At 39.6% G+C, this 26,414-nt stretch overlaps 1 protein-coding gene across 3 annotated transcripts in view; it reads left to right on the top strand.

Annotated features, from left to right (window-relative positions):
* LOC102224999 (A-kinase anchor protein 9-like) overlaps positions 1 to 25,706 on the top strand; it is a 39,317-nt gene extending 13,611 nt beyond the window's left edge. For 2 of the 3 annotated variants that reach the window (XM_023352236.1, XM_023352238.1), the window contains 42 exons: positions 975 to 1,094; positions 1,175 to 1,238; positions 1,349 to 1,453; positions 1,535 to 1,646; positions 1,729 to 1,769; positions 1,852 to 2,137; positions 2,213 to 2,363; positions 3,227 to 3,680; positions 3,820 to 4,017; positions 4,110 to 4,181; positions 5,046 to 5,150; positions 5,421 to 5,573; positions 6,221 to 6,367; positions 7,546 to 7,706; positions 7,968 to 8,134; positions 8,276 to 8,448; positions 9,169 to 9,331; positions 9,421 to 9,663; positions 10,044 to 10,276; positions 10,434 to 10,541; positions 11,592 to 11,612; positions 11,958 to 12,194; positions 12,897 to 13,070; positions 13,215 to 13,367; positions 13,524 to 13,706; positions 14,416 to 15,414; positions 16,986 to 17,156; positions 17,244 to 17,433; positions 17,516 to 17,850; positions 17,955 to 18,057; positions 18,833 to 19,005; positions 19,079 to 19,357; positions 19,466 to 19,620; positions 19,723 to 19,852; positions 20,758 to 21,546; positions 22,504 to 22,716; positions 22,864 to 23,079; positions 23,654 to 23,880; positions 23,961 to 24,040; positions 24,320 to 24,461; positions 24,542 to 24,669; positions 25,258 to 25,706. In XM_023352236.1, the coding sequence (XP_023208004.1) occupies positions 975 to 1,094; positions 1,175 to 1,238; positions 1,349 to 1,453; positions 1,535 to 1,646; positions 1,729 to 1,769; positions 1,852 to 2,137; positions 2,213 to 2,363; positions 3,227 to 3,680; positions 3,820 to 4,017; positions 4,110 to 4,181; positions 5,046 to 5,150; positions 5,421 to 5,573; positions 6,221 to 6,367; positions 7,546 to 7,706; positions 7,968 to 8,134; positions 8,276 to 8,448; positions 9,169 to 9,331; positions 9,421 to 9,663; positions 10,044 to 10,276; positions 10,434 to 10,541; positions 11,592 to 11,612; positions 11,958 to 12,194; positions 12,897 to 13,070; positions 13,215 to 13,367; positions 13,524 to 13,706; positions 14,416 to 15,414; positions 16,986 to 17,156; positions 17,244 to 17,433; positions 17,516 to 17,850; positions 17,955 to 18,057; positions 18,833 to 19,005; positions 19,079 to 19,357; positions 19,466 to 19,620; positions 19,723 to 19,852; positions 20,758 to 21,546; positions 22,504 to 22,716; positions 22,864 to 23,079; positions 23,654 to 23,880; positions 23,961 to 24,040; positions 24,320 to 24,461; positions 24,542 to 24,669; positions 25,258 to 25,289 (8,386 nt within the window). In that variant the 3' untranslated portion in view covers positions 25,290 to 25,706. The remainder of the gene's footprint in view (positions 1 to 974; positions 1,095 to 1,174; positions 1,239 to 1,348; positions 1,454 to 1,534; positions 1,647 to 1,728; positions 1,770 to 1,851; positions 2,138 to 2,212; positions 2,364 to 3,226; positions 3,681 to 3,819; positions 4,018 to 4,109; positions 4,182 to 5,045; positions 5,151 to 5,420; positions 5,574 to 6,220; positions 6,368 to 7,545; positions 7,707 to 7,967; positions 8,135 to 8,275; positions 8,449 to 9,168; positions 9,332 to 9,420; positions 9,664 to 10,043; positions 10,277 to 10,433; positions 10,542 to 11,591; positions 11,613 to 11,957; positions 12,195 to 12,896; positions 13,071 to 13,214; positions 13,368 to 13,523; positions 13,707 to 14,415; positions 15,415 to 16,985; positions 17,157 to 17,243; positions 17,434 to 17,515; positions 17,851 to 17,954; positions 18,058 to 18,832; positions 19,006 to 19,078; positions 19,358 to 19,465; positions 19,621 to 19,722; positions 19,853 to 20,757; positions 21,547 to 22,503; positions 22,717 to 22,863; positions 23,080 to 23,653; positions 23,881 to 23,960; positions 24,041 to 24,319; positions 24,462 to 24,541; positions 24,670 to 25,257) is intronic. The other variant, XM_023352237.1, reaches the window with a different exon arrangement.
* Positions 25,707 to 26,414: the final 708 nt, after the last annotated feature.

Consider the following 26,414-nt stretch of genomic DNA (forward strand, 5'->3'; position numbering starts at 1 on the left):
CAGTATTCACACTAAAAGTAACTAGATTATGACAAGATCTAAAGAGGTGAAACGGATAATATTGCTGGTGTTAAAACATTCTAACACATTTATGGAATATTTTGACAAAAGTAAAATTAAGTGAATGCAGTGTAAAATGATCTATGAGGTGTGGAGTAAACAGTAAAGTGGTGCAGTATACTTCATAAATATTAGAACATACAAATCTAATTTATGCAAAAGCAACACTGTGGGAGAGTAAATTTAGTACTTGAGAGCTTTGCATCTATTTTTTGTAGATGGCTTAGACTTTTTATTTTTTAGCAGCTGGATTAATCTCAAATTTCAGTCCACAATAAACCCCCACCCCCAAAAAACAAAATACATATCTGTAAATAAGCCATCTTATGACTTGCTTTCTAAAGAAAGTTGCATTTAAAAATCAAATGACTTGGTCAAAAAATATATAAAAATCAGAACATACCTTTTGGGTAAATTTATTTATTTGTTTCACCAGCAAGTGTAAACTGTACAGCAGATAATTATCTTTTTATGACATTTTCATGATGGTCAGAAGAGAGTGAAGTGTAAGGCTGCTGGTTTATTTGTGTCAAGACATGTTGACTGTAGCAGCATCTGTATATGTAAGGTGGGATGAACCACAGCAAAATGTCTCAGTTTCTACTCAAAGTATAATTTGCTGTATATTATAATACAAATCACTATATATAGATCTGCTTATTGACTCCATTTTATTTGACTTGAAAAACTTTGACAATTTTTTTTTTTAAGTTGCGGTCCACCATTTTCATGTATTATATAAATTACACAAATCTGCTGTTTGTATATTGTCAAACATACATATTTTTAAAACTTTGGTATACCTTGATACAGGTAACCAGTTCATTCATACTTTTGTGCTATAGCTGAATCTGTTAACAGTGTTAACTCTGCTATGTTGTGCAAGAATCTCATAAGGTAATTCCTCCTTATAGGTATTTTGAGAAGCGGCTGCACGTGTCAGAGGAGACCTACAAAGAGGAAATAGCTCTTCTCCAGCTGAGGCTGGTCGAAAGTGCCTTGGAGGAATCTGTGATGAAAACTTCAGATGACAGGTATGTTGTCTACATATGAACTGTTTCTCCAGTGCTGTATAAATATATTAGAGCATTCATTCCTTTCGTCTTGATTTCAGCTCTATGCATCACATTCTGGCTGAGGAAGAGAAGGATAAAAGAGATGCATCTATTGCTCACACTGTAAGAATCTGGAGAAGATTTAATGTTAAAAAATGTGATGTTTTTATTCATTTATTTTTTTGGTTTTCTCTGTCAAGATCCATCATTGTGTTGGCTTTTCTCTTTTGAAGGAATTATTTGACAACTTGCGTGTTGAGCTGGAGGAGAAGCATGCAATGGACCTTTCCCAGCTGGAATCTTCTTTGGCTCTTTCTTATAAAGAAGAGTTGCAGCAGGTGAGGCACCATGTTGGTTTCATGTAAGCTAAAGCATAAATATGACCCTTCAGATTGTGAGTCTTTGTCGTCGATTCCCAGGTGCGCTCAGACCTCACGGACCATTACTACGAAGAGCTGCAAGAGATGAAGACGCGTCATGCCCTGGAGTTGGAGCAACTCCGAGCCAAACTTTCTGAAAGTCATTTACAAGGTGCCTCACAATTGCAGTTTAAGCAAATAAATGCTCACTTTCCTTTTTGAGAGATCTTAACATTAAGAAAATCTTTGCACAGATCTCACCAGAGTGCATTTGGAGACAGAAAGGCAGGTAGAGGTAAGGAAAATCAATTTGTAACATTTGATTTGAATTTTGTCAGCATTTTTGTCCTTATTTCAGTGTTTTCATCCTTAATCAGGTTGCGGTAGAACAGAGGATGTGGCGTCTCACTGAGGAGCTGCAGACAGGGATGACAATCATCCACACGCTTGAGAACAACCTTGCTGCTCTGAGTAAACACCATGAAGCTGATTACGAGGAGAAAAATCCGAAGAAGCGGAGAGAAGAGCTTCAACAGAAACATGAACCCGAGATCTCTGCTTTGAAGTCGGACCTCGAGAGGGAAAAGAAATGCCTTGAAGAAGCTCTTGAGAAAGAAAGAGAGAAGTTAAAGTCTCTTGAACTTTCTCTGGACGATGATGAAGGTCAGCTATCTTACACGAGTTACGTTGGTTACATTTGAGTTCTTCTGTTTTAAAACAAAAACCTTTGTCTTCCAGGCCCACAGCTTCTGATGATAAAACAACGATTGGAGGCTCAATACAACAACGAACTGCAAAAGGCCAAGAGCTGCATGGCTGAAGAAACAGAAGAGCTCAAAGTTCTGCTTCAGGAGCAGAGCGAGGAGAAGCTTCGACTAGCCCAGCAAAGGTCAGATCTAACATGTCGGGGTTGTGTTTGCTGTCATTAGGGTTATTTTATTATATCTGAAAGTACATTAAGAAAATCCAAATAGTCCTTATTTATATTAAGGACTAGAGATGCACCAATCAGAAACAAGAAATTGGCTCTAGTTGGTGATTGGCAGGATAAGTACCCCCAAATCAGTGATGTGAAGGAGTAGTTGGATAAATATTTCTGACGGATATTGCATAAGTAGCATCGGTTTACACTAATATTATATTGTCATTAATTCTTTTAATGAATTTGAAGGGTAAATCCCCATGTTCAGGGAGCCTGAACTCTATGTAAGGGATCAGAGAAATGTAAACTTACGATGTTTAATCTCAAAGATCAAATAATTATATTATAAGTAGCCGCTACACTGCGAAAACAATTTTTGTCTAGTTTCTAGTACAAAAAATGTAGTACACTTGAATTAAGATAAAAATAATCTAAAAGTAGCATTTCAGCAGAGATTTAGAAGCTTAATTAAGTCAATAATTCCTGAATATGCATTAAAAAGTACTAATTCTACCGGCGGACTCTTTTTCACTTGTAACTGGATATTTTTTCTGTTTTAAGTGGAGAATTTTTTTTTTGTATCTATATTCAATATTTATTGACTTAAAATAAGCTTATTTATCTTTCTGTAAAGTTACTTTTAAGTTATTTTGTCTTAATGTAAGCATGCTAAAAAATATTTGCAATAGAAACTAGACAAAAATCCTTGGTTAAAATTTTGTTTTTGCAATGCAAACAAGTTTCACTAATAATTATTTAACAAACAAATGAAAGCTGGCTGCTTTCTTTTACTTTCCTTTGAGCTTGTTTTCCTGTGCCCATGTCTCCAGGTTTGACGAGGAGAAAGCGGAGTTGGAGCAGCGTTTGGTGCAGAGCTGTGAAAAGTTTGTGGCAGAGCTGGAAGACAAGCATAAAGCCGAGCTTGAAGATGAGAGGTCAAGGCTCCTAAACAAGCACTCCGAAGAGATGAACGCGCTCCATGCCAAACACAAAGCACAGCTGGACTCACTCGGTGCCTGTCACAGAGATCAGCTCGCAGCTATGGTCAAAGAGCTTGATAATAAGCACAAAGCTGAGCTTGTTGCTCTGGAATCAGCCCTTGATTCTAAACGAATGGAGGACCTTAAAAAACTGGAAGCTGCTTTCAAGGAGACCAGTCAGGCCCAGTTGGAGGCTTTAGAGGCAGAATTGGCGCACAGACACCAGGAAGAGAGGGATGAACTGGAAAAGAGAATGCTGGGAAATATGGACACTTTGGAGGCCACATACTTAAAAGAAGTGCAAGTAAGTAGAGACAAGCCATTTAACCCAATATGGTTGAGTTTAGTATGTACAATGAATGGAAGTACTCAAACATTTACAGGGCAAGCATTGACCTTTTTTTTTTCCAGTTTAGCACTTCATGTATTCAACTTTATCACAGGTTTTGCGTGATGAAATGAATCGGCTTGAGGAGAAACATCGTCAGGATCTGATTTCCAGGAGTTCAGAGCACAAACAGCTGATGGAGCATCAGACTGCAGAGCAGCTGTCCGTCAGGGAGGAGCTGAAGAGAGAGCTGGCTCAGGTTCACATGGACAAGTTCAAGGCCATGGCAGCTGAGCTTAATCACGTTCACAAGGTAAGGAGTTATAGCCTCATTATTGAGGTTCAATCTATGAAAACATGACAACTAAATAGTTGGTTGATATTTCACATTAATTTGTTTCGCAGATGGAGCTGACTGCTCAGAAAGAGATGTTGGATACAGAACACTGCAGAGCATTGGAAGCACTTAAGCAGCAGGTACAGCTTTCCTCAAAGTCCATTTGATTTTCCTTTTTTTTTTTTTGTTACCCCTCCAGGGGGTCTTTTGTGGGCTCTAGTGTCCCTTATATGATAGTAGGCTGACGGGAAACAGGGAAGGAGAGGGGGGAAGACATGCGGCAAATGTGGTCGGGTCCGGGAGTTGAACCCGCGACGGCTGCGTCGAGGACTCAAGGCCTCCAAATATGGGTCGCGCTATCCCCTACGCCACCAGGGCATGCCCCTTGATATTCCTTTTTAAGTCACAAAGCCAAAAATCAGAAGCCTATTATGTCCTGCATTCATTCTTATATTTTTATATTATGAGCTTTCAATTTAGGGAACGGGTTTGCTGAAAATATCCCCTGCCCATCATCATTTTTTTAGGACAAAAATACTAGGTTTGAAAGAGAAAAGGGGAGTTTAAAGTCAAAGTAATTAACATTGGCCTTTTCTGAAGCAAACGACTATCTTGATTTTTTTTTTTTTTTCTACATTAAGAAGAGGCCTGTTGTGGCAAATAAGCTGAAGGAAGCTGAGGCCGCATGGTTGTTATCCAGACATGACCAAGATATTAGTGCTTTATTTCAGCTGGTGACCATTAAGGGTCAGGGGCCAAAAACAGGGAGCCGATGGTCCCTGCATTCAGGACAATCACTGTAGATGTTTTTGTGTCAACTTTTGAAGTTTGTGGTTGCTCGTTGAGACACTAACAGCTATTTACAGGCAACTTAAAGCAAATATGGGCAAAATGGGGTTCAACCAAAAATAACAATTTTCTGGTAACTAACTTAAGACCCAAGTAGTTTCAGAACTTTTTCTTTAAATGTTTTAAACTTTTTTTTTTTTTGTTCCGTCTTTCAGGTTTTGGAACTGGAGCAGCAACACGGCGCGGCCCTGCAGGAGCTCTCGCACACCTTCAGTGTTGAAAAGGAGCAGCTTATAGAACAGCATCAAAGTCAGCTTCAGGTGTGTGTTAGACATAAATGATCAGATTATAATTGTGTATGAACTGTGGATGCTCTTTAATAGTTTCCCCTTAAGCTCTTGTACTGGTGGCTCTTACAGCCCATTAGAGAAGGGATTACACTAAAACATTGTTTATCCTCTATAACGGCATGTTTCTCTGTATATGCTGGGTATTTAAATTTTTATATTTTTTTTTTCAGACTTTGATGTACTAAAGTTGTTGCCAGCTGCAAACCATGCCATTTATAATTGTGTGGATTTCTGTTGTAGGAGCTGAGGGGAATTTCTGCATGTGAACTGGACGCCTGTCGCCGGGAGCTCGAAGAAGAGTCGGCAAGGCAACGGCAGCGTTTCCAGGAAGAGGTGGAGCTCCTCAAAGTTCAATCGGAAGAGCGACTTCAGGACAAGATTAACCATCTGAAGGTAAAAACTAAATTGTTCAGGAATGAGAAGAGAAAGATGAGGCTCTCAGAAATGTTGGACTGATCTCTTCAGTTTATTTTACCCTATGTTTTAAATCTTTTCTGTTTTTTCCTTATTATTTTTAAATGTTATGTAGTCACTAGAATACTGCATTCTTGTTTGGAAATATTACATAATAGCGAAGGATTATCTGGAGCTACAGTGTGTGTGCCGATTGTGATGCCCTCTTTAAGCACCAGCTGCACCAGTTCAGCGGATAGTTCCCTCGCTTGGACTCTGTCCCATTTGAGCTTTACTCAAACCCAGTTTTCTCCTAATTCCACCAGCATATATGTATAAGTGTTGACGTCCGTCTGTCTCCATTCTCAATCTGTGCTCTTCTGGGCTGCGCATGTGTTTCCGTTCATTCATCTGAACCACAGCTAAAAGGGATTGGATTTATTCTCTAATGCCAACGGTTTTAAGGCAGAAAATGGGTATTTAATTGTTGACCATTTCAAATGTGCAGCCAGGCATTCAGGCAGATGGCCACTGATTTGAGGAAAGTATAACTTACAAGTTGTTGCTGCTTTTTTTTCCCCCTCTTTCTTTTTTTCTTTCTCACTCTACATCTTCTGCTTCATGGAACCACATCGTTGCCATCAAAGACTGAATTTGAAGAACGGAAAAAGGTGGAGCTTGAAGATTTGAGGCGGAGCTTCACATCTCAGCAGCAGGAAAAGGAACAGATCTATACAAGCAAAATGAGCGAGCTCACCACCCAGCTGCAGCAACTGGAGGCTGTAGTTGCTCAGGTACTGAAAACACCTGTACATAACATCTCTTACTCATCTTATGTGTCTTGCCCATTTTTACGTTGCATGGTGCAGATGGAAGGTGTAAAATAACATTTGATGTTGATTCCAATGACTGAATCGCTTAAATGATTCAGTCGTGTATATATATATTACTGATTTACAGATATGATTTGCACCATAACAAAATGCAAAATTCATATTGCATGTACAGTGGAGATGCTGGATCATTCTTATAATTATTTTTGCAATAGATGTTTGAAGTGTGACAAGTTAAGGTTCTTACTTTCTAACTTTTCTTCTCATAGGTATTATTCATTGTTTGAATATCTTCAATTTTATCATGGTTATTTTGGGAAGAACAACAAGTTGAAAAACTTTACATTGCTTCCCTTTTGAGATTTAAAAAATTCAGTTGAAGTTTCATAAAAAATAAATGTTCAAAATCTGAGTTGTTTTTTGTGAAATCCTATTTGCTTTGAAGATTACTAAAACATGTTCTTTTTATTTTAAAGAACGACATAAATGTTTATCAATTTGAAGGACTTTGTGAATTCGTAGTTATCAAATGATTTTCCAGGGTTTTTTTGTAATTAGCATCTCCCTCCCCCATCTAATTGCTGGCAATAAAGATGTTCCTGTTTGTTTTGTTTGTTTCCATGACATCTTTTGCTCTTTAAAGTAAAATATTAACATGCACTCTGGTTTCCATGAGGTTGGCATAGAGAGATTTAACAGGAGGTGGAGGCTGTTGCCATGGCAGTGGCATTGTTTTATTGAGCTAGGTGGCTGCTGGAGATGAGTTGAGGAGGGAAAAGGGGGGAACAAGAGGGAAGATGTAGAGAAATGAAAGGTAAGAATATTAAGAACTGAGCTGTAAAGAAACCATTACGGCATTCAGATAGATTGAAGTACAACCCAGCTGCACTGACATGATGCTCAGAAGTGGATGTCAGTCCTGCTGCTGGACGAGGATGATTAGAAGTTAGGGTGTGTTGCATTTTGGTCGGTTTTAACAGGAGTCGGGGACTGTGTGGATTACTAATTACTCTTAATTTTAAAGACTCTTTTTCTGAACAGTTAAGCGACTTGATGCAATCCATAAAATGGATAAAGGGGGAAGGAGGGAACATTTAGTTTTGGGAGTGGAATGACTGAAAACTGTTTTCCTCCTTCAGCTGCGTGCAGAAATCGGGTGCTTGCAGGACGAGTTGCACGGGAAACGTACAGAGATGGAGACGTTGGACACTCTCCTCCAAAGAAGGGAAAGAGAGAGCCAGGAGGGGGGAAACCTGCTGAAGATGCTCACTGATGACTTGCAGGATGCCAAAGAGGAAAAGTAAGTAATTATTGTAGCAGTTTGAATAAATTATAAAAGCTGTATAAAAATGTTTGCTGAGTAATTTTTAAAAATATAAGTGGCACATTTTAAGCACAGCCACATTTGTCATGTTTCAGATTTTGGTACTTTTAGTACTAAATAGCCTGTAATTCGACCTCAGTAAATTTTATGTCATTTATGGCTGCAATAACTGTATGTGTGAAAAGCATTGAACCGGAATCTGCTGGGGTTTTTTTTGTTTTGTTTTTTTCTCTACAGGACCAAACTGTACGGTGCAAATGAGAAAATGAGTAAAGTGCTGGTTGAGATGCTTCGCAGTGTCATAGCAACAGAAGAACTGATTGGACAAAAGATCAACAGCAGGATCCAAACAAATGAACAGACGACACAGAAAAGTTCAAAAGAGCACAGAGATCAGGAATCAGGTCTGTTGATCTCAGACTTTACTCCATTTAGGATTTAAACTGCTTGAATAATATAACCATTATAAGCTGCCTATATTTTTTTTTATACACACTTAAATGACATAAAATAAATTTGTCTTTTCTTATTCACGGGTATTTCAGTTGTAGATTTGACATCAGAGGAGATGGAACTGACCCAAATGCTGTGCGAGAGTCTGCTGGTTACAGACACTCAGATCAGTCCCGGAGGAGAAGAATCTGCTCTTACAGCCTGCAGCAGGTTACGTCTGGCAGTGGAGACGCTCCTGGACCTGCTCCATCAAGCTCACACACAGGTAAAGGAACTCTCCAGACATGGATTTATTTGCGCTCCTGGAAAGATGTGCAAGGAGACTTGAAATTAATTTGTATTTTTTTGCAGTACAATAATCCATTTGGAAAATTTGAAAAACAAGAGTACATTTAATTAGAGAAGCTATATATAAAGGGTGGATGTCCTTTAAAAAAAACCTTTAAATTCATTTTAAAAATTTAATTTGGCCTTAAATTCAATAACCACAGGTCTTGAATGTCATGGCAGGACTATTTATTCTGGCATATTCTGTGTAGTGTTGTTTTTGTTATTTTTTGCCGGGTAAAAGTTTTGATTGCATGCAGACATCTTCATTCTATTGTGACTCGAATTGGTTGAGGCTACCGCTAACTGCTAATAAATCCTTGCTAACTACCTTTTGTTTTTGTTTTTTTTTACATCTATCATTGGTAAGTGTAAATTATTGCCAGTTGGCTGGACGACATTCATCTTTGCCACTAAGTCACTTCAGTTGCCAACCAGTACGATGCTACATTCACTTACCAAGTGAATGTAGCATCCATATTATATGTAAAATATGAAATTATACTTTTGTAACTTTTTTGTGGTACAGGTCTTAAATTTTATTCAAAATGGTCTTAAATTTGAGTTGGTGAAACCTGCAGAAATACTTTTCATTGGTCCGCTTTGACAGTAGGACAGCACTTGACCAAGTGTCGCTGGATTTGTCTTTTTGCTGCAGTTGGAGCAGACTTGCCATGTTCATCTTACCCTTGAGGAGAAGTTCACCCAGGGAAAAGAAGATGCCACCCATCTCCTTGAGCAGCACAAGCTCCTGACAATGCATCTTGATGAGGAAGCCAAGATGAAGACTCGCCTCCAGCTGGAGCTCCACAAGGCAGAGGGTCAGCTACGTGTTGTTAATTGAGTTTTTCTGAGAGCATTTCTTTGGTAATTTTTTTTTTCTTTAAATACCGGTTGTTGCTGTTTTCAGGGCTTTTGGACGGCTATGTGGCTGAAAAAGCTACCTTAGAGGAGTCCCTGCAGCAGAAGGAGGCTCAAGAAGAAAAGCTTGTGGAGGAGCTGGAGGGCCTGAAGGTGAAGCTGCATAAGATGCAGAGTCTCGCCGCAGAGCTGGATGCTGTCAGAGGAAAGTATCAGGAGCTCACTGAGGAGCACACCATTCTCCTGCGCCAGAAGGAGCATCTCTCTGCTGGACTTGGGGAGAGAGAGAAAGGTGAGCAGAATCCATTCAAAATCATGGAATAAATTTAAATGTCATGAAATAATATTTCTGCAGCAAACTGTATCACCTCTTTGAATCAGCCTTGACCATGCACTTATATAATATCTGTGCTCAGATGTGCCATCTCTCCATTGGCCATTGGCTCAATTTAGATCCTGGCGCAGGTTTGTGGGTCAGAGTGGAGTGTGACTGTTTGTGTTTGAGTGGGGGAGGGATTACTTTGCAGTGTAAGGTTGCGGTGCCATTTGCTGTTGTCTTCTTCTTTTAGCTCAGTACGTGTAACTGTGTGTATTAAAGCTGTATTGTTTTGTTTTCTGATCTACATTTGAAGAGATTTGCAACCTTCACCCTTCCTTTTCGTTTTCTCCAAGCTTTGCTGGCAGAGACAGAGCGTCTGACCCAGGACAGGCTGGACTTGCAGAGGCAGGCGGAGAAGGACCACAAGTCTCTCTCGCTGCGCCTCAGGAACCTGGAGAGAGAGCTCGAAGATCAGGAGACTAAACTCCTGGAGAAAGAGCTGCAACACAAGAATCACTCTGAAGACCTTAGTCAGCGTGTCCAAGCGCTCGAGAAACAGCTGAAACACGATAGGCAGTTTATAGAGGTGAGCTTGTAAACTGTAATGAGGCATACTCTTTAATGTGAAGTAATATACAGTACTTCTACCTTATATTATGTGTTGTTTGGCTTGCTCTTGAGTTTGAGTGTCGCATTTTCGCATCTTGGAATGTCTTTCACACAGTTTGTTTTGCTGCATGTAGGAGCAGGCTGTGGAACGGGAACATGAGCGAGACGAGTTCCAGCAGGAGATCCGCAGGCTGGAAGCCCAGCTCAGACACACAGGAAATGGAGACAACAAGGCACACAAGGTGAGAGCCGTTACCTCTGGTTTTCCTAACGTTTACTCTTTTTTTTTTTTTTTTTTTTTTTGGGCTGAATGCTGATCATTTTGCCTCTTTGCCATTTTGCCACATTGGTCGTCTGGTACTTACCTTTTTTTTTTTTTTTAAATGAAAAGGTAGCATCTTTTCCTAAATGTTAACCAAAATAGCATTTTTTACTCTCCAGGAGAACATTTCTTAACCACATTTCCGAAATCATCAGTTTGAAAAGTGAATGTGCGACTCCCAATAAATACGATCTACCAACAGGAAGTAGATCAGTGGGATCCTTACCTCTCATAAATGTTGAATGACACAGTGTGGTCAGAGTCACAATCAGTGAAAATGGGGTGATGGGAGGTAATAAGTTCATGTTAAATAATGTCAGTAATAACAATGGAATATCCAGTTCAATATTAATGGGCACCAGTTGGAAGAAATGTCTTTGCATTTTTTTGGATTTTAATGTAAAACAATTAAGTCATTGATCATATTTGTATGCATCTATTCTTTGGGGTGTCAGTAGTTTCTTGTTTTGTTAGATTCTAATAAAACTGTAGACCTGAGATGTGAGCATTTTTATGAATATGAATATCTCTGAAATGTACCAAGAGGAATGCAGTGCTATGCAGTGGTCAAGTAGGGATAAAAAAAGCGAGGCATGTGCAGAAAACGGAAATAAAAACATGGTGAACTGAACCAGACATGATTTGGGTCAGTAATTGTAAATTTGCTCTAAATGCCCTTGTATCAAGGTCATTTTAACCCAGTGCTGTGTGTTTGAATTGTTGTGTAACTAACAGAAATGAACTTACAAAATCATCAGTGTTTCTCATTATAAATGCATAAGGCAGAAATCTTATACTGAAGTTTAAACTTGTTTTTAGGCTGTGAGTTTGTGCTTCCCACGTATGATTTTTTTGTAATTTTCCAACTGGGATACAAATCAATTAATTGAATTATTGATACTGCATTTTGAATGCCAATGAGCCTGACTGTTGCTATGTGCTTATTCCTGTGCTGAATGGATTGCTGTAGTTTGAAGACTTGCTGCTGCAGGTATGGAATCTAACTGTGGTGTAATTTTCATAGCTCCTCTGACACTTGTGCATGACTTCCCCTATTCCTCTGTAATCCTCCACAGTCTTTTTACCCGCGTTTGTCATGAGTCCAGTATTCTTTACCATCATTCAGTAGCAAGTAGAATATTTCCAACACATTTTTTATCTCGGTCATTGCTCTTGGGGATGTTTTACCTTTAATCTTTTGATCATTGGCTGCAAATCTGGAATGGCTTTTATCACTTTTATTGCAAACCTTGTAGTTTTCCCTTTTTAATTCTACCTTCTCTACTCCATATTTGAGTTTGGAAGAAAAAAAAAACTGTTCCTGTTATCACTGCAGGTGGAGAGCCTTCAGTTTATGGTCAAAGATAAAACAGATGACCATGCCTCATTACTTGAGGCCAATCAGCAAGCGCAGCGCGATCTAGCAGAGCGCAACGAGGAGATAGACAAGCTAGCAGGACGGATCCGAGAGCTGGAACAAGCGCTACTCAACAGTGCGGAAAGCGTTCGAACCGTCAACAAACTGGAGCAAGAGCTGCACAAAGCAAAGCAAAGGGAACAGGAGCTCACACAAGTAAGAGCTGCTAACACACTCCCAGATCAGTTATAGTGGAAGTATTTACACTCTTTCGGGGTTTTTTCTTTCCAGTTTGCCACCTTAAAACCACAAACGTTGAGGTGTTTTGTATGCACAAAAGAACATATGTTTGTGTTTAGCTTCCCAGAGTGAATAGTTTGAGGAAAACCTTTTCTGCAAGTCTTTTCTTTCAAGTCTTTCTACATCTGAACCCATGAATTGAGCACCTTCCCTGTCCCTGCTGAAGAAGAGCATATGCACAACATGATGCTGCCACCACCATGTTTCACAATGAGGATGTTTTACAATGCTCATTGTAAAACATAAAAAAGGGCAAGAAAATGGGCAATTTTTGTCCATGAAGACCAGAGCACCTTCTTACACAAATTTGCCATGTTGCATACATGAATTCTGACATAATGCAAGTAGGACTTTGAGTAATTTTATATATATATAAAATATTTAAATTAAAGACTTCACTAGATTTTATTCAGTGATAAGGGCTGATTACAAATGCACTCCCCACACTTCAGATTGACTCTGTCATATAAAATCCTAATATACTTTGTCACATTAAAATCAAAACCCTCAAACATGAATGAGTTTCAGGGTTTTGAACGGTTCAGTGGTTCTGTATGTCAGCAAACCTGTTTTTCAATAATTCCCTCTTTTTTTTCTTTTTTTCCCCTTTTCTATAAGGATAAGCTTGCTCTGGAGCAGCAGCAGCTGTCCAGCAGGCTCCAAATCTCAGCTTTGCAGTCTAAACTGGATGAGACGAGGCACTGTTACCACGACAACACCCGTGACCCCACCCAGGAGCTTAGGGATGCCTTGGATGCTGCCCAGCAAAACCTACACTGTAAAGAGCAAGAGGTCTGTCAGGCTCTGTCTAAAACTGTTCAATCATTTAGTCACTAGATTTGTTCATTTGACTGCAGTGCCACCTTATGGTTAAAATAGGAATGACGGAATATCCTCTGAAATATATTTTTAATCCATCGTCATTATGTCTCGTAGGTCGAGGTCTTGCTTGGCCAGTTGGAAAACGTGCAAAGAGACTTGCACCAAAAAGAGGTTGAACTGAAACGCCTCACAGCTCAGCTTGAACTACTGATGAATAAGAATGCGGCTCAAGTTGAAGAGTTTCAAAAGGAAATTTATACCCTAAAAGTGAGAACTGTTTTGTTGACGCATCCAATTATTTTTAATTAGAATTTTTTAGACTGTGTTTGAAGGTAACCACAGGCATCATAAAATGAAAAACCTCCATCTTTTCCACCTTGGTAACTCATATTGGAAGTGTAAGCAAACTGCTGTGTTTGACAGGAGACGATGTCCACCCTCACTGAAGTAAATGAAGAAAAGGGACAAGTTCAGGTGGCAGAAAATGAGGAAGAGACGCTCCCTGCTGCACTTCTTCAGGAGAAAAATCAGGAGATCGATCATCTGAACTGCGAGATCCAAAAACTTGAACAAGAGCTTGAGAGTGCAAGGGACAACCGAGTCGGTGTAAGCATTCTGACAAGTTTCTCCAGAAGTTGTTTGGGTGCATTAAGTTGAAACATTTGGCAGGGGTGTACGAATACTTGAATTTTGATTAGGTGTTTTCAAGGTTTGGAAAGTGCTTGATTTCTATATGAAGTCCTTGAAATTTCTTGATATTCAACCTGCACAGTTTTGTAATAAAGTGCAATCTAACGCTTGACTCAAAGCCTAAATTTGGAAAACGTTATTTTCAGTAGAAACCAGATATTTTCATACACCTAATAAAAAGACAGACACATTTTTTCTCACCGTCTGAAATTAAATCAGACCAAACTTGCCTTGTTTTTGGTCAATTAGAATTACCTAAGTTGGCTAAATGCCAGAAAACTTCACAAGAACAATTTTAGACATTTGTTTGTAATTTAAGTATAAGACACTTTTTTTTATACTTTAGTTATTGATATCTGTGGATTTTTTTATTGTTATATTTTAGTTTACTTTGTCCCCGCCGTAAAAGGTAGAATACTATCATAACACATTATTAATAACAGTAATCAATGATATTATAAAATAGTGAATTGAAACAATCATTTGTATTGTTTTTATCTATGTTTGATGCTGGGGAAGTTTGAAAACTTGCCTTGAAAATGCTTGAAAAGTGCTTAAATTTTACTGTGGGAAAAGTGGCACAAACCCTGATCGGGAAATGTTTGCTTATTTTTCCCTCTTAAAGGTCCTGGAGGTTGAGCTGGAGGATCTGCGGTCTCAGGTGGAACATCTTCAATCTGAAATCACAAGAGTGCGTCAGGAGAAGCAGGAAGAAGAGGAGCGTCTTCATGAGGTCATCAGCACTCTGCAGGCAGAGCTCGCCACCCTGGGTCCTAACCTGCACGAAGTCAGCGACTCTCAGGACGGCGACAGCATCAATCCCTCTCCCTCCCCCAGCCCGGAGCCGCACATGGAGACCCTCCAGGAGAGGAGGGGAGGTCCGAACAGCCTGAAGCACGAGATCAGCCTCACACGTTCCGCCGCCTCCTCTTCTCTTCACTCTCGGCTCAAAGCCCTGCAGAGTCAGTTTGAGACTGCCGTAGCAGAGAAGGAAGGACTCGAGCGCCTGCTGCTCACACAGGAGGAGGAGTACCGGACACAAGGGGAAGAGTTTGTAAGGAGACTCGGAGTCGAGAGGGAAAAGTTCGATGAAGTCCAGGGTCTCCTCAGGCTGAAGGAGACAGAGCTGGAGGAAGAGAAAGAAAAGAGAAAACTGTCAGAGGAGGAGAGGGACGGTTTAAAAGTTGAAGCCGAAGAGGCAACTGCGGTGCGTGAAGAGAAAGCCCGCCTGGACGCCATTTTCCTGGACTTGCAAAACAACGAACAAGAGAGACTGGGAGAGATCGAAGCTTTAAAAACAAATTACAATAAGATGAAGCTGGAAATGGAGGTCCTCAGAGAAGCCAACCTCACCTATGAGAGGCAGGTGCAGGAAGTAAGAGCGGAAAACGTGGAGATGGAGAAAGCGATGGCAGAGGGAAGTGAGAGGATTAAAACTCTGGAGACTGTGAAGGGAGAACTTTCAGCAGAACGTGAAGCGCTGAGGAGGAGAGAGTGTCAGCTCCAGGAGGAAATCAAAACCCTCAGAAAAGAAGTTGGTTCGATGAATGTCCTCATTCAGGAGCTGACGGCTAAGCTGAGGGACCAAGAAACCAGTCAAGAAGAGGCTCAAAAAGAGTTTCTGGTGAGTGTCAACTTGTTAATAACCTTTTTGAGTCAATATTAAATATTCTGTACTGATCTAGAAGAAGATGATTCTTCTAGATCAGAAATAACAGAAATAAAGACTACACATAACCTTATCGTTTTTCATTGATCTCTAAATCCATTTATAAAAACTGATTCTTGTTTTAGCACCCTCTAGTGTTCAAGCCTGTATTGTTTTATTTCATTTTTTTTGTTAAAGGCTTTTAAATTTTAAGTTAAAAAAAAATACAGAGGTTATAAAAACATTTTCATAAGGTTTATGGCTGCATTACTGTTTATCAAATGCTGAGATTTTATCCAAGGACAATATAGTCAAAATCATCATTAGTTTTTATTGGCAGAATACAAAAAAGATTAATAAAAAAATCCAGATTTGCTGCGTGATTCTGAAGCGCAGAGGCTGAAATATTGGAAGAATAATCCAATTAAGCATTTCAAGAATTCATTAAAAATACAGGAATTATCAGAAAATCCCCAAAACATCCTAAGAAGACCAAGCCAGAGTTTGGTATGAGATTTTTTTTTAAAGCCACTAGAACAAAACATTAGCATTTAGCATTAAAATGTACTTTAATCCTATTTGCAAACAGATGCACTAATCCCAACAATACTGACGGTTTGTGATAGGAAGTTGGAATTTATTAATAAGTCTAGTCATAAACTAAATTCAGACGTCTGAAGAGAAAGTGTAGTGAAGCCGATTTTATGTTACAACAGCCTGCCATAATATAAATGAGTGAAGAGGAAGCAACACTGTAACCTAGCAACAGTTGTTTACCTTTAGAAAAAATCGTTCTGATTTTAGCTTTAGTTAGCAGGTGGAAAGCCATGGTTTTAATTTTTTTCCCCCCTTTCAGTTATGATTAATTTATATCCGACTTTTGATTAAGACATGGTATGATTGTAAATTACTTTTTTTGTTGTTTTTTTATTTTAGCTCTTTTATTAACTTGACCTTTAAGAAAGATATTAATGGTAACCTTCATAGAGCTTCAAGCCTGGCATTGTTCAAAGCGAGCAATATCGCGTTGCTTTTCTGCCGCACATACAGCTGCTTAAGCTGCTGCAGGCAGGACCACATCTGGTTGTAGTTAGGGGGCGTCGCTGTTATGACGTGGTGCAACACTGGCTTCAGAAACGAGAGGAAGTGTCTCTTTAGAATGAGGAAGAATGAGGAAAATCTATGCTGGCTCTTAGCTTTAACACTGTTGGAGTCTTAGTTTGGGGTTTTTAAGTCGCTCTGTCTGAACAGGATGTGGTAAGGTGCAATGTTTTCTCTTATAAGACGGCGTTTTGTAGGTTTGGTTTGTAGCATCGTTAGTCTGCCCAGCTCTGTTTGTAGTTGTGTGTGTAGCTAATTTTAGGCAATTGCAGCCTTTCTGGTACAAATATTCCACTGCATTCAAAGCAGAGCCTGGCATTAATGTACGTCACAAGACGTTTAACTCCACTTTATGTGATGCTTGTGAAATCTTCTGTTTAGTCAAATGAAAAGCAAAGTATGTGGATTTTAAAGCTCACTTCTATTTACTTTTACCTTTCTTCCAGACCCATGCTGATGTTACCCTGGCCAAAGCAGAGGCTTCCTTGAGACAGAGGAAGTCTGAGTGTGAAAAGCTGAAGGCTGAAAACGAAGCTCTTAAGACTGAGCTGGCGACAGTGAAACAAGGAGTGAAAATCAGCTCAGAAAGGACCGGAAAACCTCATGAGAACGGAGAGGTGGGAATATGAAAGCTGAAAACTGTATCTGTTGTGATCTTTAGGTGTTTTTGATTGGTTTTGATGGAAGTAACTTCTGCCCTTCAGATCAAACGGCGACATCTTGTTGACCTGGAAGCTGAAAACCAGCGAATGAAGGCAGAGCTTGAACGTCTTCAGCAGGACGTCGGCGTACAGGAAGAGGAACTAGCCTATCAGCGCAGAGAGCTGGAGCAGCTCCGTCGACTGTGTCAACAACAAGAGACGGATCCTCACTATCAGGACTGCCACATAAAGGGTGCATAGCAATTAAATATTAATATTCAAGAGGTACCTTTTTTATTTGATCAAACCGACTAAAACTTTCGTGTTTCTCTCAGACGTTTCTCACAGAGCTTTTGAGGATGTTCTTTCGGTCTCTCGTGATGAAGCCTCTCTGAGCTCCCCGGAGGTTCTGAGAAAACTCGAATGTTCCGAGGACCAAATCAGGGAGCGCTTCCACGTCTCTGTCCTCGATTCCCGTCTGTCTGAGCTCAGTGGTCTGAACTGTACAGGTCAAGATCTTCCCCAGGTAAAAATTTCTCCAGGGGTTGTGATGGAGCCTCCACACTCCAGGACGGTCACCCCAGATCCAGCCACCCAGAGTACCCACTCCCCGGGTTCTTTGACCGCGTCCGACCACTTCTCCGTGCTCGATTCGCTGGACCCTGACAAAGTATGCTGTGAAATATTTTTTTCAATCATGTAAATTTTAATCGTCTTTTTAAGAAAAGCTTAAATATGTATATAAATATTTGTATTTTTAAATTATTTTCTCAGCTTGACGAGTTGGAAGAGCTTGACCTGACTGCGCCTCCGTCTCCACTCGGCTCCACTTCTTCCTTCTCAGCTCAAGAATGGAACAGTGATGGATATGGGAGCAGTAAGTCCCGCTGTTCCCCAGCAGTTAGGCAGCATTTGACAGCTACATCATATTATGAGTCAAATATCTTGCTGTTATATTTTGTTATGCAGCTGGTTTCTGTGTAAAGTAGAGTCTTCTGAAAACATACTTAACTATACTTGAATATATGGCGCTAATATTTTATCTCAAAGATTACTTTATAACATTAATGTTTCTAGCTGAGGAAGAGAAACATTGAAGAAAATTTTAAAACTAACAATACAGAACAACATACAGAAAATTTCAACCATCCCTAATTTGAATTTATTGGCGTGACGACTACATTATTCCATAGTATTTTGTTATTAATGCTTGAGATTTGAGCCTTAGATGTAACCTTACTATATGTGAATATATAAATGATAAATATGTAAATAATATTCCAAGAGAGCTACAAGAATCATAACTCACATGGGACTTTTGTTGTAACATTAGAAGCATAAAAAAGCAATTGTAAGATGAGAATTAATCGTTCTTGCAACAGATTGATGAATTCAAATTATTATTTTAAGACATTTAACAATATAAATGCCCCTCTTTAAATGTATTGTTTCCATTTTCATTTGAATATAGTTGTCTATTCAACTTCTCTGGTTTTCTTTAGGTTAACTTTAAAGCCTGACATGTCTTTTTGAGAGAGTAATTCTTTTAATACTCTCTCAGAAGGGTTGAAAAACTAAGAAAATAATTGTATTTTGAGATGGAAACATGTCAGGGAAACCAACAGACTTTCTCTCCTCTTTCTGTCATTCAGATGTGAGTTCAGAACTGGGAGCTCGATTGAGAGTGGAGTTGGAACAAACGGAGAGACTGGACGCTCAGTTTGTCCAGTATCTGCGCTGCAGAGGAATAAACCCCACAGCTAACACGGACAGCGCGGCAGGAAGCATGAGCTACAGCGATGACTTGTTGTCACCCGAGCTTCAGGTGGGCTTTGCCCCGGAATAGTTGCAACCGATTGTAAACCTGAGTTTCACGTAGTTCTCGCGTCTTTCCGCAGGCTCTGTTGAAAAAGGTTTACCAGGAAAGCTGCAGGATTCTCACACTGAGCCAGCGTCGCTGCGCTCCTTCATCTCAAGCCAACACTTTGGATCTAAAGACCTTCTCACCAAGTCGGACCCGGCATTGCTTTGGAGACGGCTCGGCTGCACTGGACTGCAGGGATAATTCAACTCCCTCCAATCCTCCAATGAACTGGCAGCAGGAGAAGAGAGCCTTGCAGGAGACTGTGGTCGCTCTTAGAGAGCTGCTCTGTCGAATGGCACAAAGACAAACACAAGTGAGTTTCTATGATTTAACATTGGGTCATTTGTTTGGAATTTAGAGTACAAATGTGTTTGGGGTTTTTTGTCATATGGGTTAAAGAACTATTTTTTTTCCTTTTAAGACTGATTACACTGATGATGGCTGGCACAGAAGCCACCTACAGTCTGATGGAGATGTTGAATCCCAGATCACGGCAGAGCTGGAGGAAAACCAGAGGCAGCTGAAATGTGCCCACAATTCTCTACAAGAGCATAAGAACAAAATACTTTCTCTCAGGTACATTTGACAAATTTTATTTCTGTTACTCACTGTTTGTTCCGGTGTTTTAAAATAGATTTTCAAAGCTTGGAACTCATTGTGCTTATTTATGTTTGTCAGGCTGGCTGCAGAGGAGGCTGAAGAGGCCTTGAGAACAGAACAGACCAGATTCCAGGAGCTTCAGCAGGAGCTGGCACAAGAGAGAGCTCTGATTCTCTGTAAAGACCGAGAGAGAGGGGAAAGGATGGAGGTTAGACGAGAACCAACAGAAATACATTGATCCATCTATTTACTTTATTTTGTTTATCTAATGCAAAAACTAAAATCCATTGATATTTTAGGAAACGTAATTTATCATATGAGGGTAGGATAATAATTTTAAAAAAGATGGATTATTTGGATGCTTGTCTTGGGGTTTTGTCAATTTGGATGTTAAAATTCATAAATGCTAAAATACTGCTGTAAGATTGAAATGATGTGCGGATTATGAATCATATTTGACGTTTTCTTGTACTTGCAACTATTTATGCAAAACAATAAACACAAGATCAACAATAGCATATTGTATACATAGACTTAAGAACACTGTAGCTGCTGATCTGTTGGGTGAAACGGCACACAAAGGAAGTGAGGACACATAAAAACACAAGCTAGTATAAAGTGGGACATGGAGAGGACTGTATGAGGAAATGGACTGCCTTGGAAGTGTGTAACGTGCCGTTCTGTTCTATATTCTGCTGGAAGGTCAAGTTCATATTTAGCATAATGAACTAAAATGTGTGTGAGGAGAGTCGGGCAGTGATTGGAACTCATATGACTATTTTGTTTCTATTTTTAAAGATTTGTGAGAAATGTTTTTACTGTCTTAAAAGTTCATGTTCCAAAATATGTGGTGGGGCCAAAAAGAAATGTGAAAATCAGCATGCTATGTAAAAAAAAAACCCAAAACGCTTATTTTTTATTTTATATTGTCAACACCTGATTGTTCATACATTGAATTTAACCAGTATGCTTTTAGCTTTATAAACCTGCTGTCAAAATCTCCCAGCAACTATTTCTGCACCCAATTCTAGACCTGTCTTTGATTATGTTTAAAAAAAAACGTAATCCTGAAATGTATCTTAAATTTTGATATATATCATTTTTCTTTTCCAGGCTGTTCAAGTTTCCTCTGAGAAGCTCAAGAGTGAGGTCATGTCTCTAAAGGCTCAGGTGGAGCAGGAGAAAGTGGCCTGCAGCAACCTCAGACAGGAGCTCCAAATCGAACAGTCCCGTAGCGGCCTGTTAGAGAAACGTTTGCAGGATGCCCAGAAAGAGCTGGAAGACGAACACAAACGTTTCAGCCATCAACAGGAACTCCTCCTGCAGGAAAAGGATCAAGCCGAATGCCTCCTGAACGAAGTCAAGTCCGGTCTCGCTGAAAGTCATTGTAAGTTGGCGGATTCTCACAGGAAGCTCGAAGAGGAGCGGCAGCTTTGCTCCAGACAGATCGACGAGCTGAGTTGCAGACATGAGGAGGATACGGCGAGGGATCAGAAGTTCATCTCTGGTCTGCGCTCCCAGCTGGAGCAGGAGCGAAGGCAGGGGGAGGACCTGGCAGCTATGACGGACAAACTCAGGGGCGAGCTTCTGGAAAGCAGGAGAAAATGGGAAGAAGACAGAATAAGGCTGGAAGAACTTCAGAGGGAGAAGGAAGCCGCTGCCTGGCAGAGAACTGCGATGGAGACCTTGAAGGAGCAAAACCGGGAGTTTAGCTGCGCTCTAGAGATGGAGCGACAGCGGTCCAGACTCCAAGACATCGAACTAGAAGGGCTGAAGGAGAGGTTTAATCTGTTGAAGGAGAAAGAAAGGGAGAGAGATGCCCAACTGGAGAAGGAGAGGAGAAAAGAGAGACAAGAGGTGTTGGAGAGAGAAATGCTTCAGGACAGGACTAATAACAAAGTGGTAAATTACCAGTATTAATTCTTTCTTATTGAGGATGCAAACCTTTAATTGAATTACGATTGTTGATTAATGATTTATTAGCTTAAAATTAGTTCCAATCGATTAACTAGTAATGTCTGCTTAGACCTTCTTTTAGTGTTGTAGTTTGGCTGTCATCCAGCAGATGGCGCCCCTGTTCAGTCCAGTGTGGCATTCAAGAAGCCACTTTATGTGGTTTTGTTGCGAAATATAAAAACTTGATAAGTTCCTTAGGTTTTACCTCAGTAGACCCGCTCAGTCGAGCTGTAAAATTACTGATGTGCTACGAAGGTGAGGAGGTTGTGATGACATAAAAGCGGAGAGGATAACACAGGAAAAATTGTACCACGATTGGGGGAAAAAAATCCAAACATTATGCCACCAAGCACGGTTGATTTTTGAGGGCTGTCGTGAGTTAATGATCTCCATGAAGCGAAGTATTAACGTTTCTTCAAGAGCAACGGAGGATTAAGTGTTTCACATATTTTATTCTTTCCATCTTTTATTTTTCTGTTCAGCAACCTAAGCGGTTCTTAGTTGTTGTTTTTTTAGATGTTATAAATATGTCTAAGTTTAATAATGTGAGAACACCACAATTTTCTGTTTATTCAGTCAACATTTAATATGGCTGAGAGAAAATAATATGTATGTATTTTTTAATTCAGGATATTATGAAAACACTAACCCTTAATGTTATGTAAAAACAGTTGGCCCTTTCCATTCAAGAGAAAACTCAGATTTTAGGAAAATGGTCGCTTACAAATTAATCATTAGTCTATTGATAAGAACAAATAACTTTAGATCAACTCATTGATAACTTGCATCCCTATTTCCTACGCATACTACATTTGCAAAAGTACTCCTATTATGTGAAGTGTGGTTTGTTTAGTTTTTGTTTTAAAGAAGCACAAGCACATGACATCTTGCTTCTTTCCAAAGTTGGAGTTGGAGTTACTGAGGCAGCAAGACCAGCAACGCATGCAGGAGCTGCAGCAGACTCTTGCAGACCTGGAGAGAGAAAACAGGGAACGGGAGAGAGAGATGGCAGCTCAGAAAGAACTGCTACACCATAAAGTAATCTCCCCACAGCGTCCAATCAGCATCTCCCATACGGACGGGGCCCAAGCAGGTGTCTCTCTGCAACAGCAACAGGTCTTAAAATCCTTATTACCTGTGATCTCTTTGAATGAAATTCGGGACAATTGTAGTCATACTAAATATGTTTAGTTTTAAACTCGGAATATAATTTTGTGTTCAGGAGATTTGATTTAAAAAATGCTTCTTTTTTTATCACTATAGAGGGTGTCTACATCATCATCCAATCTGCTACAGACATTACTGAAGGAGAACTCCGATTTGACTGAGCGCTTGTCGTCCGTGAGTCAGGAGAGTGCCACCTTCAAGAGCAGACTCGCCATCCTGGAGAAACAGCTGCAGCGCAAACAGTCTGAACTTGCCAAGGTCACCACAGAAACGGAGAATCAACCCGTCAGTGATCCAGTCTGCCACCACAGGGTCAGTACAGGCACAGAAACGATACAGGCTGGGTCTAAATTCAGGGGCTGCATCCTTCGAAAGCCGATAATGTTACAGTGATGCGACAAAGGATGTCCAAATTCAAGGCGCCTCCGAATGCATCCTTCTGTTTATGGATTTGATGGATGGGTCTGGTGTATCTTTAGCAGTCCACCCTATCCCAAAATTCAGTACAGCTGAATGAGACATTTTTGTTTTTGTAACGATGGTGAATGAAGCGGGACAGGAGTACAGTTTTAGGTAAAAGTATATTAAAATATGGCAGTACAAAAATTAGGTTTGCAGCAGAATAAATCTGCAGGATAGACCGTCCAATTTCAGTCGCCCGCTTCTGACCCGAAGTAGGTCTGGTCCTTCAAAAGATGCAGCCCCGAAATCTGGACACACTAAATATTTCATCCCTGTTTTGTACCAGGGTACTTTTTAAAATCTTTTTTAAAAATCTTTCTGTAATTTAATGACTACATGTCGTCTGAGCTTTGCAAAACGACCCCAAGTGAAACTAGTTCAGCTCTTCTTTTTAAAGTAACAGTTTCTGTTTTCGGTTTTAAAGTTACAGCGTTACTACGAGCGCTACCTGCGCGCCGAGAGCTTCAGGAAAGCTCTGGTTTACCAGAAGCGATACCTGATCCTGCTGCTGGGAGGATTCCAGGACTGTGAGCAGGCCACGCTGTCTCTCATTGCTCGGATGGGAGTGCGGCCCTCGTCTCCACTCACATACAAGCGCAGGCCCATCAGGAGATTCAGGGCTGTGGTTCGAGTTGTAATAGCTGTGTCAAGGTGAGGCGTAAATGAAGCGTCTCATCTTTCTGAGCCCTGTGGATGGATACAATTAACTTCAAATTGTTTTCTGTTTGTAGGATGAGATTTCTGACCAGGAAATGGCAAAGAGCAGTGAGAAGGGTTGCATTATCTGGAACCATCAATGGACATCTTACAGGTTAGCATGCACAAATTGCAGAAGTAACATTTGGATACACTAAAAATGTATATATTTTGGAGATTTTATATGTGAAGTGAATGGAAACTAATCCATATTTTAAGTTTTTAAATCAAATCTAAAACACATGGTGTGATCTATATTAAGCCCCCCGTGACTCAGTACTTTATGAAACCATCTAACCTTCAATTCCAGCTTCAGGTCTTGACAAACTGTGAAAAATCTCGAATGCTTTTTAAAGCACTGTGACTCAGTTTGTCATTGTCATGTCTTTTGCAGCACCTAAAGCTGACGTTTTAAGGCAGCAGCAGCCAAAAATAAATTTTTACTCGGCACAAAACGGAGACAGAGGCGACGCCCAACGAGCCACTCTCTCATTTCTGGCTCCACCCGGCAAATCGACATTCAGACTGCAAAGAAGGTCTGGAATAATTTAAAACACACTTTTCGAATTTTTGTAAAATTTGTTAAGCCATTCTTCACCGAGCTTTCCATCTTCAGGCCCAACTCCAGTTCCCGCCTAACTTCTGCTCACTCTGCTGGAACATCCCAGGATCCAGAACGCTCTCTCACAGACTATATCCATCATCTGGAGAGAGTCCAGCAGAGGCTGGTGGGAAACAGACAAGGTGAGTTCAGGACAGTTTATCTTGGTTTTCCTGAAACTGGCACATAGTGTTCAAACAAGCAATGGTCAGAAGTGGACTGGCTTCCTCTTTCTCTCTCACTGTCCAGTCACTGCCCAGATGGTGCCAAATTAAAAGAACTAAATCATCTACATTTCTAAGCAACCCTCTCTGAAACATTAAACACTTATTTTCAAATTTTTTATGGTTGAAAGCAAAAGGTTTCAACAGTTCAACTCAGGAAAAATTGCACAGTTAAAGTACTAGACTTTAACTTTTTAAATTTAAAACCCAATTACTGTCCAGTTATAGTTTATAGACCTTTGAAATATCCAGAAATTTATAAAAACTCAAGGGGAAAATAAACAGAAATGTACACACAGAACACTTTCTCTTATAAATGAGAAATGATAAAGTTTTCAAAAACTATGTGAGACTGTGAAATGTAATTTGCATTAAGATTAATGAAAATTATGCTAATTATAATACAACTGCTAATCACACAATGTCAACATCATTAGGAGTGTCTTTGTTATACTTAAGGGTGAATACGGATTTAAATAATTCATTTATGTATTTTGTGTCTTTTAGGTTCCTCTGCCTTCCAGTCTCACCTAAAGTAATCCATCCACAGAAGCCTGAATGTTGCCTTTGTGTTAGCACCAAACTGACCATGCCTTAATGCCTTGAAGGATGTTTATAATGGGTTTTTTTTATTATTATTTCACATAATTTCTTTTAAATGCATAAATTATTTTTGTTTTGTTTTTTTATGTGAATTTTATTTTGTATGCCTGCTATTTTGAACATAATTTTAAAGACGCAGCTCGAACAAAAATGTCTCATAATTTCAAATAGTGCTTCTTTTTTATGTTTTAGAGTGATTGTACATCTTGGAATGTCTGCTCTGGTTTTATGCTAGATTTGAGAGATCAATTTCTATGCTGAGTGAGCAGATCGTTGTATGAGGATAAAATGTGTTTCCTTGTTTGCTTTTACTTTAGCATGATTAAAGAAGACACTATGCTCTCTTTACCAAACTGAACTTGATATCTTGACTATCATGACATATTTTTAATCCAATTTAATATGCCTGCCAGATTTTGGCATAAATTACAATTGAGAACCCTTAAACCACACTATATCAATCAGAGTAAACAGATCACACTAGAGCACACTGAACTGGTGAACACTTCCTGTTTTATTCTTGAATACTTTATTACTCATCTACTGTTTGGTATCTGATAGCTGGTACCAACTCCTTTCTAGAAATAACCTAAGAAATATTTGAACTGGGACCTAAAGTCACAGTTCAGAAACCAAGCACAGTGAAAAGAACAGTCAGCATCTACATAAACCAACATAAATGTAGATGTTGGCTACATAAACCCCATGGACTTCATGATTTAAGTTTTTCATCTGTGTTTCTAGTGGTGAACCCCTCTGACATTCATGTTTTTAAATGCATTTTTCAAAGTAAAACCAGTGAACCTAGTTTTGAACACGGACTTGAAATAAAAATTAAAAAAAAAAAACATAATACAAATTGATTTTTGGAATCGCAAACATTGGAGTTGGGTTATGTATGTAATTGTAATATAACAAAAATAAAAAACGGTACCATTTTTTTATTTCCGTTTCTAAGTGGTAACAGGTGAAGCATGTATTTGAAAAAGTTTCAAACATTTATTTCTCTAAGTTGACAATACGCCCTGCAAATGTCTGAATTAGACATTATTAGACCAGGA

This window comes from Xiphophorus maculatus, chromosome 19 (assembly GCF_002775205.1).
Source record: "Xiphophorus maculatus strain JP 163 A chromosome 19, X_maculatus-5.0-male, whole genome shotgun sequence".
NCBI classification, from domain to species: Eukaryota; Metazoa; Chordata; class Actinopteri; order Cyprinodontiformes; family Poeciliidae; genus Xiphophorus; species Xiphophorus maculatus.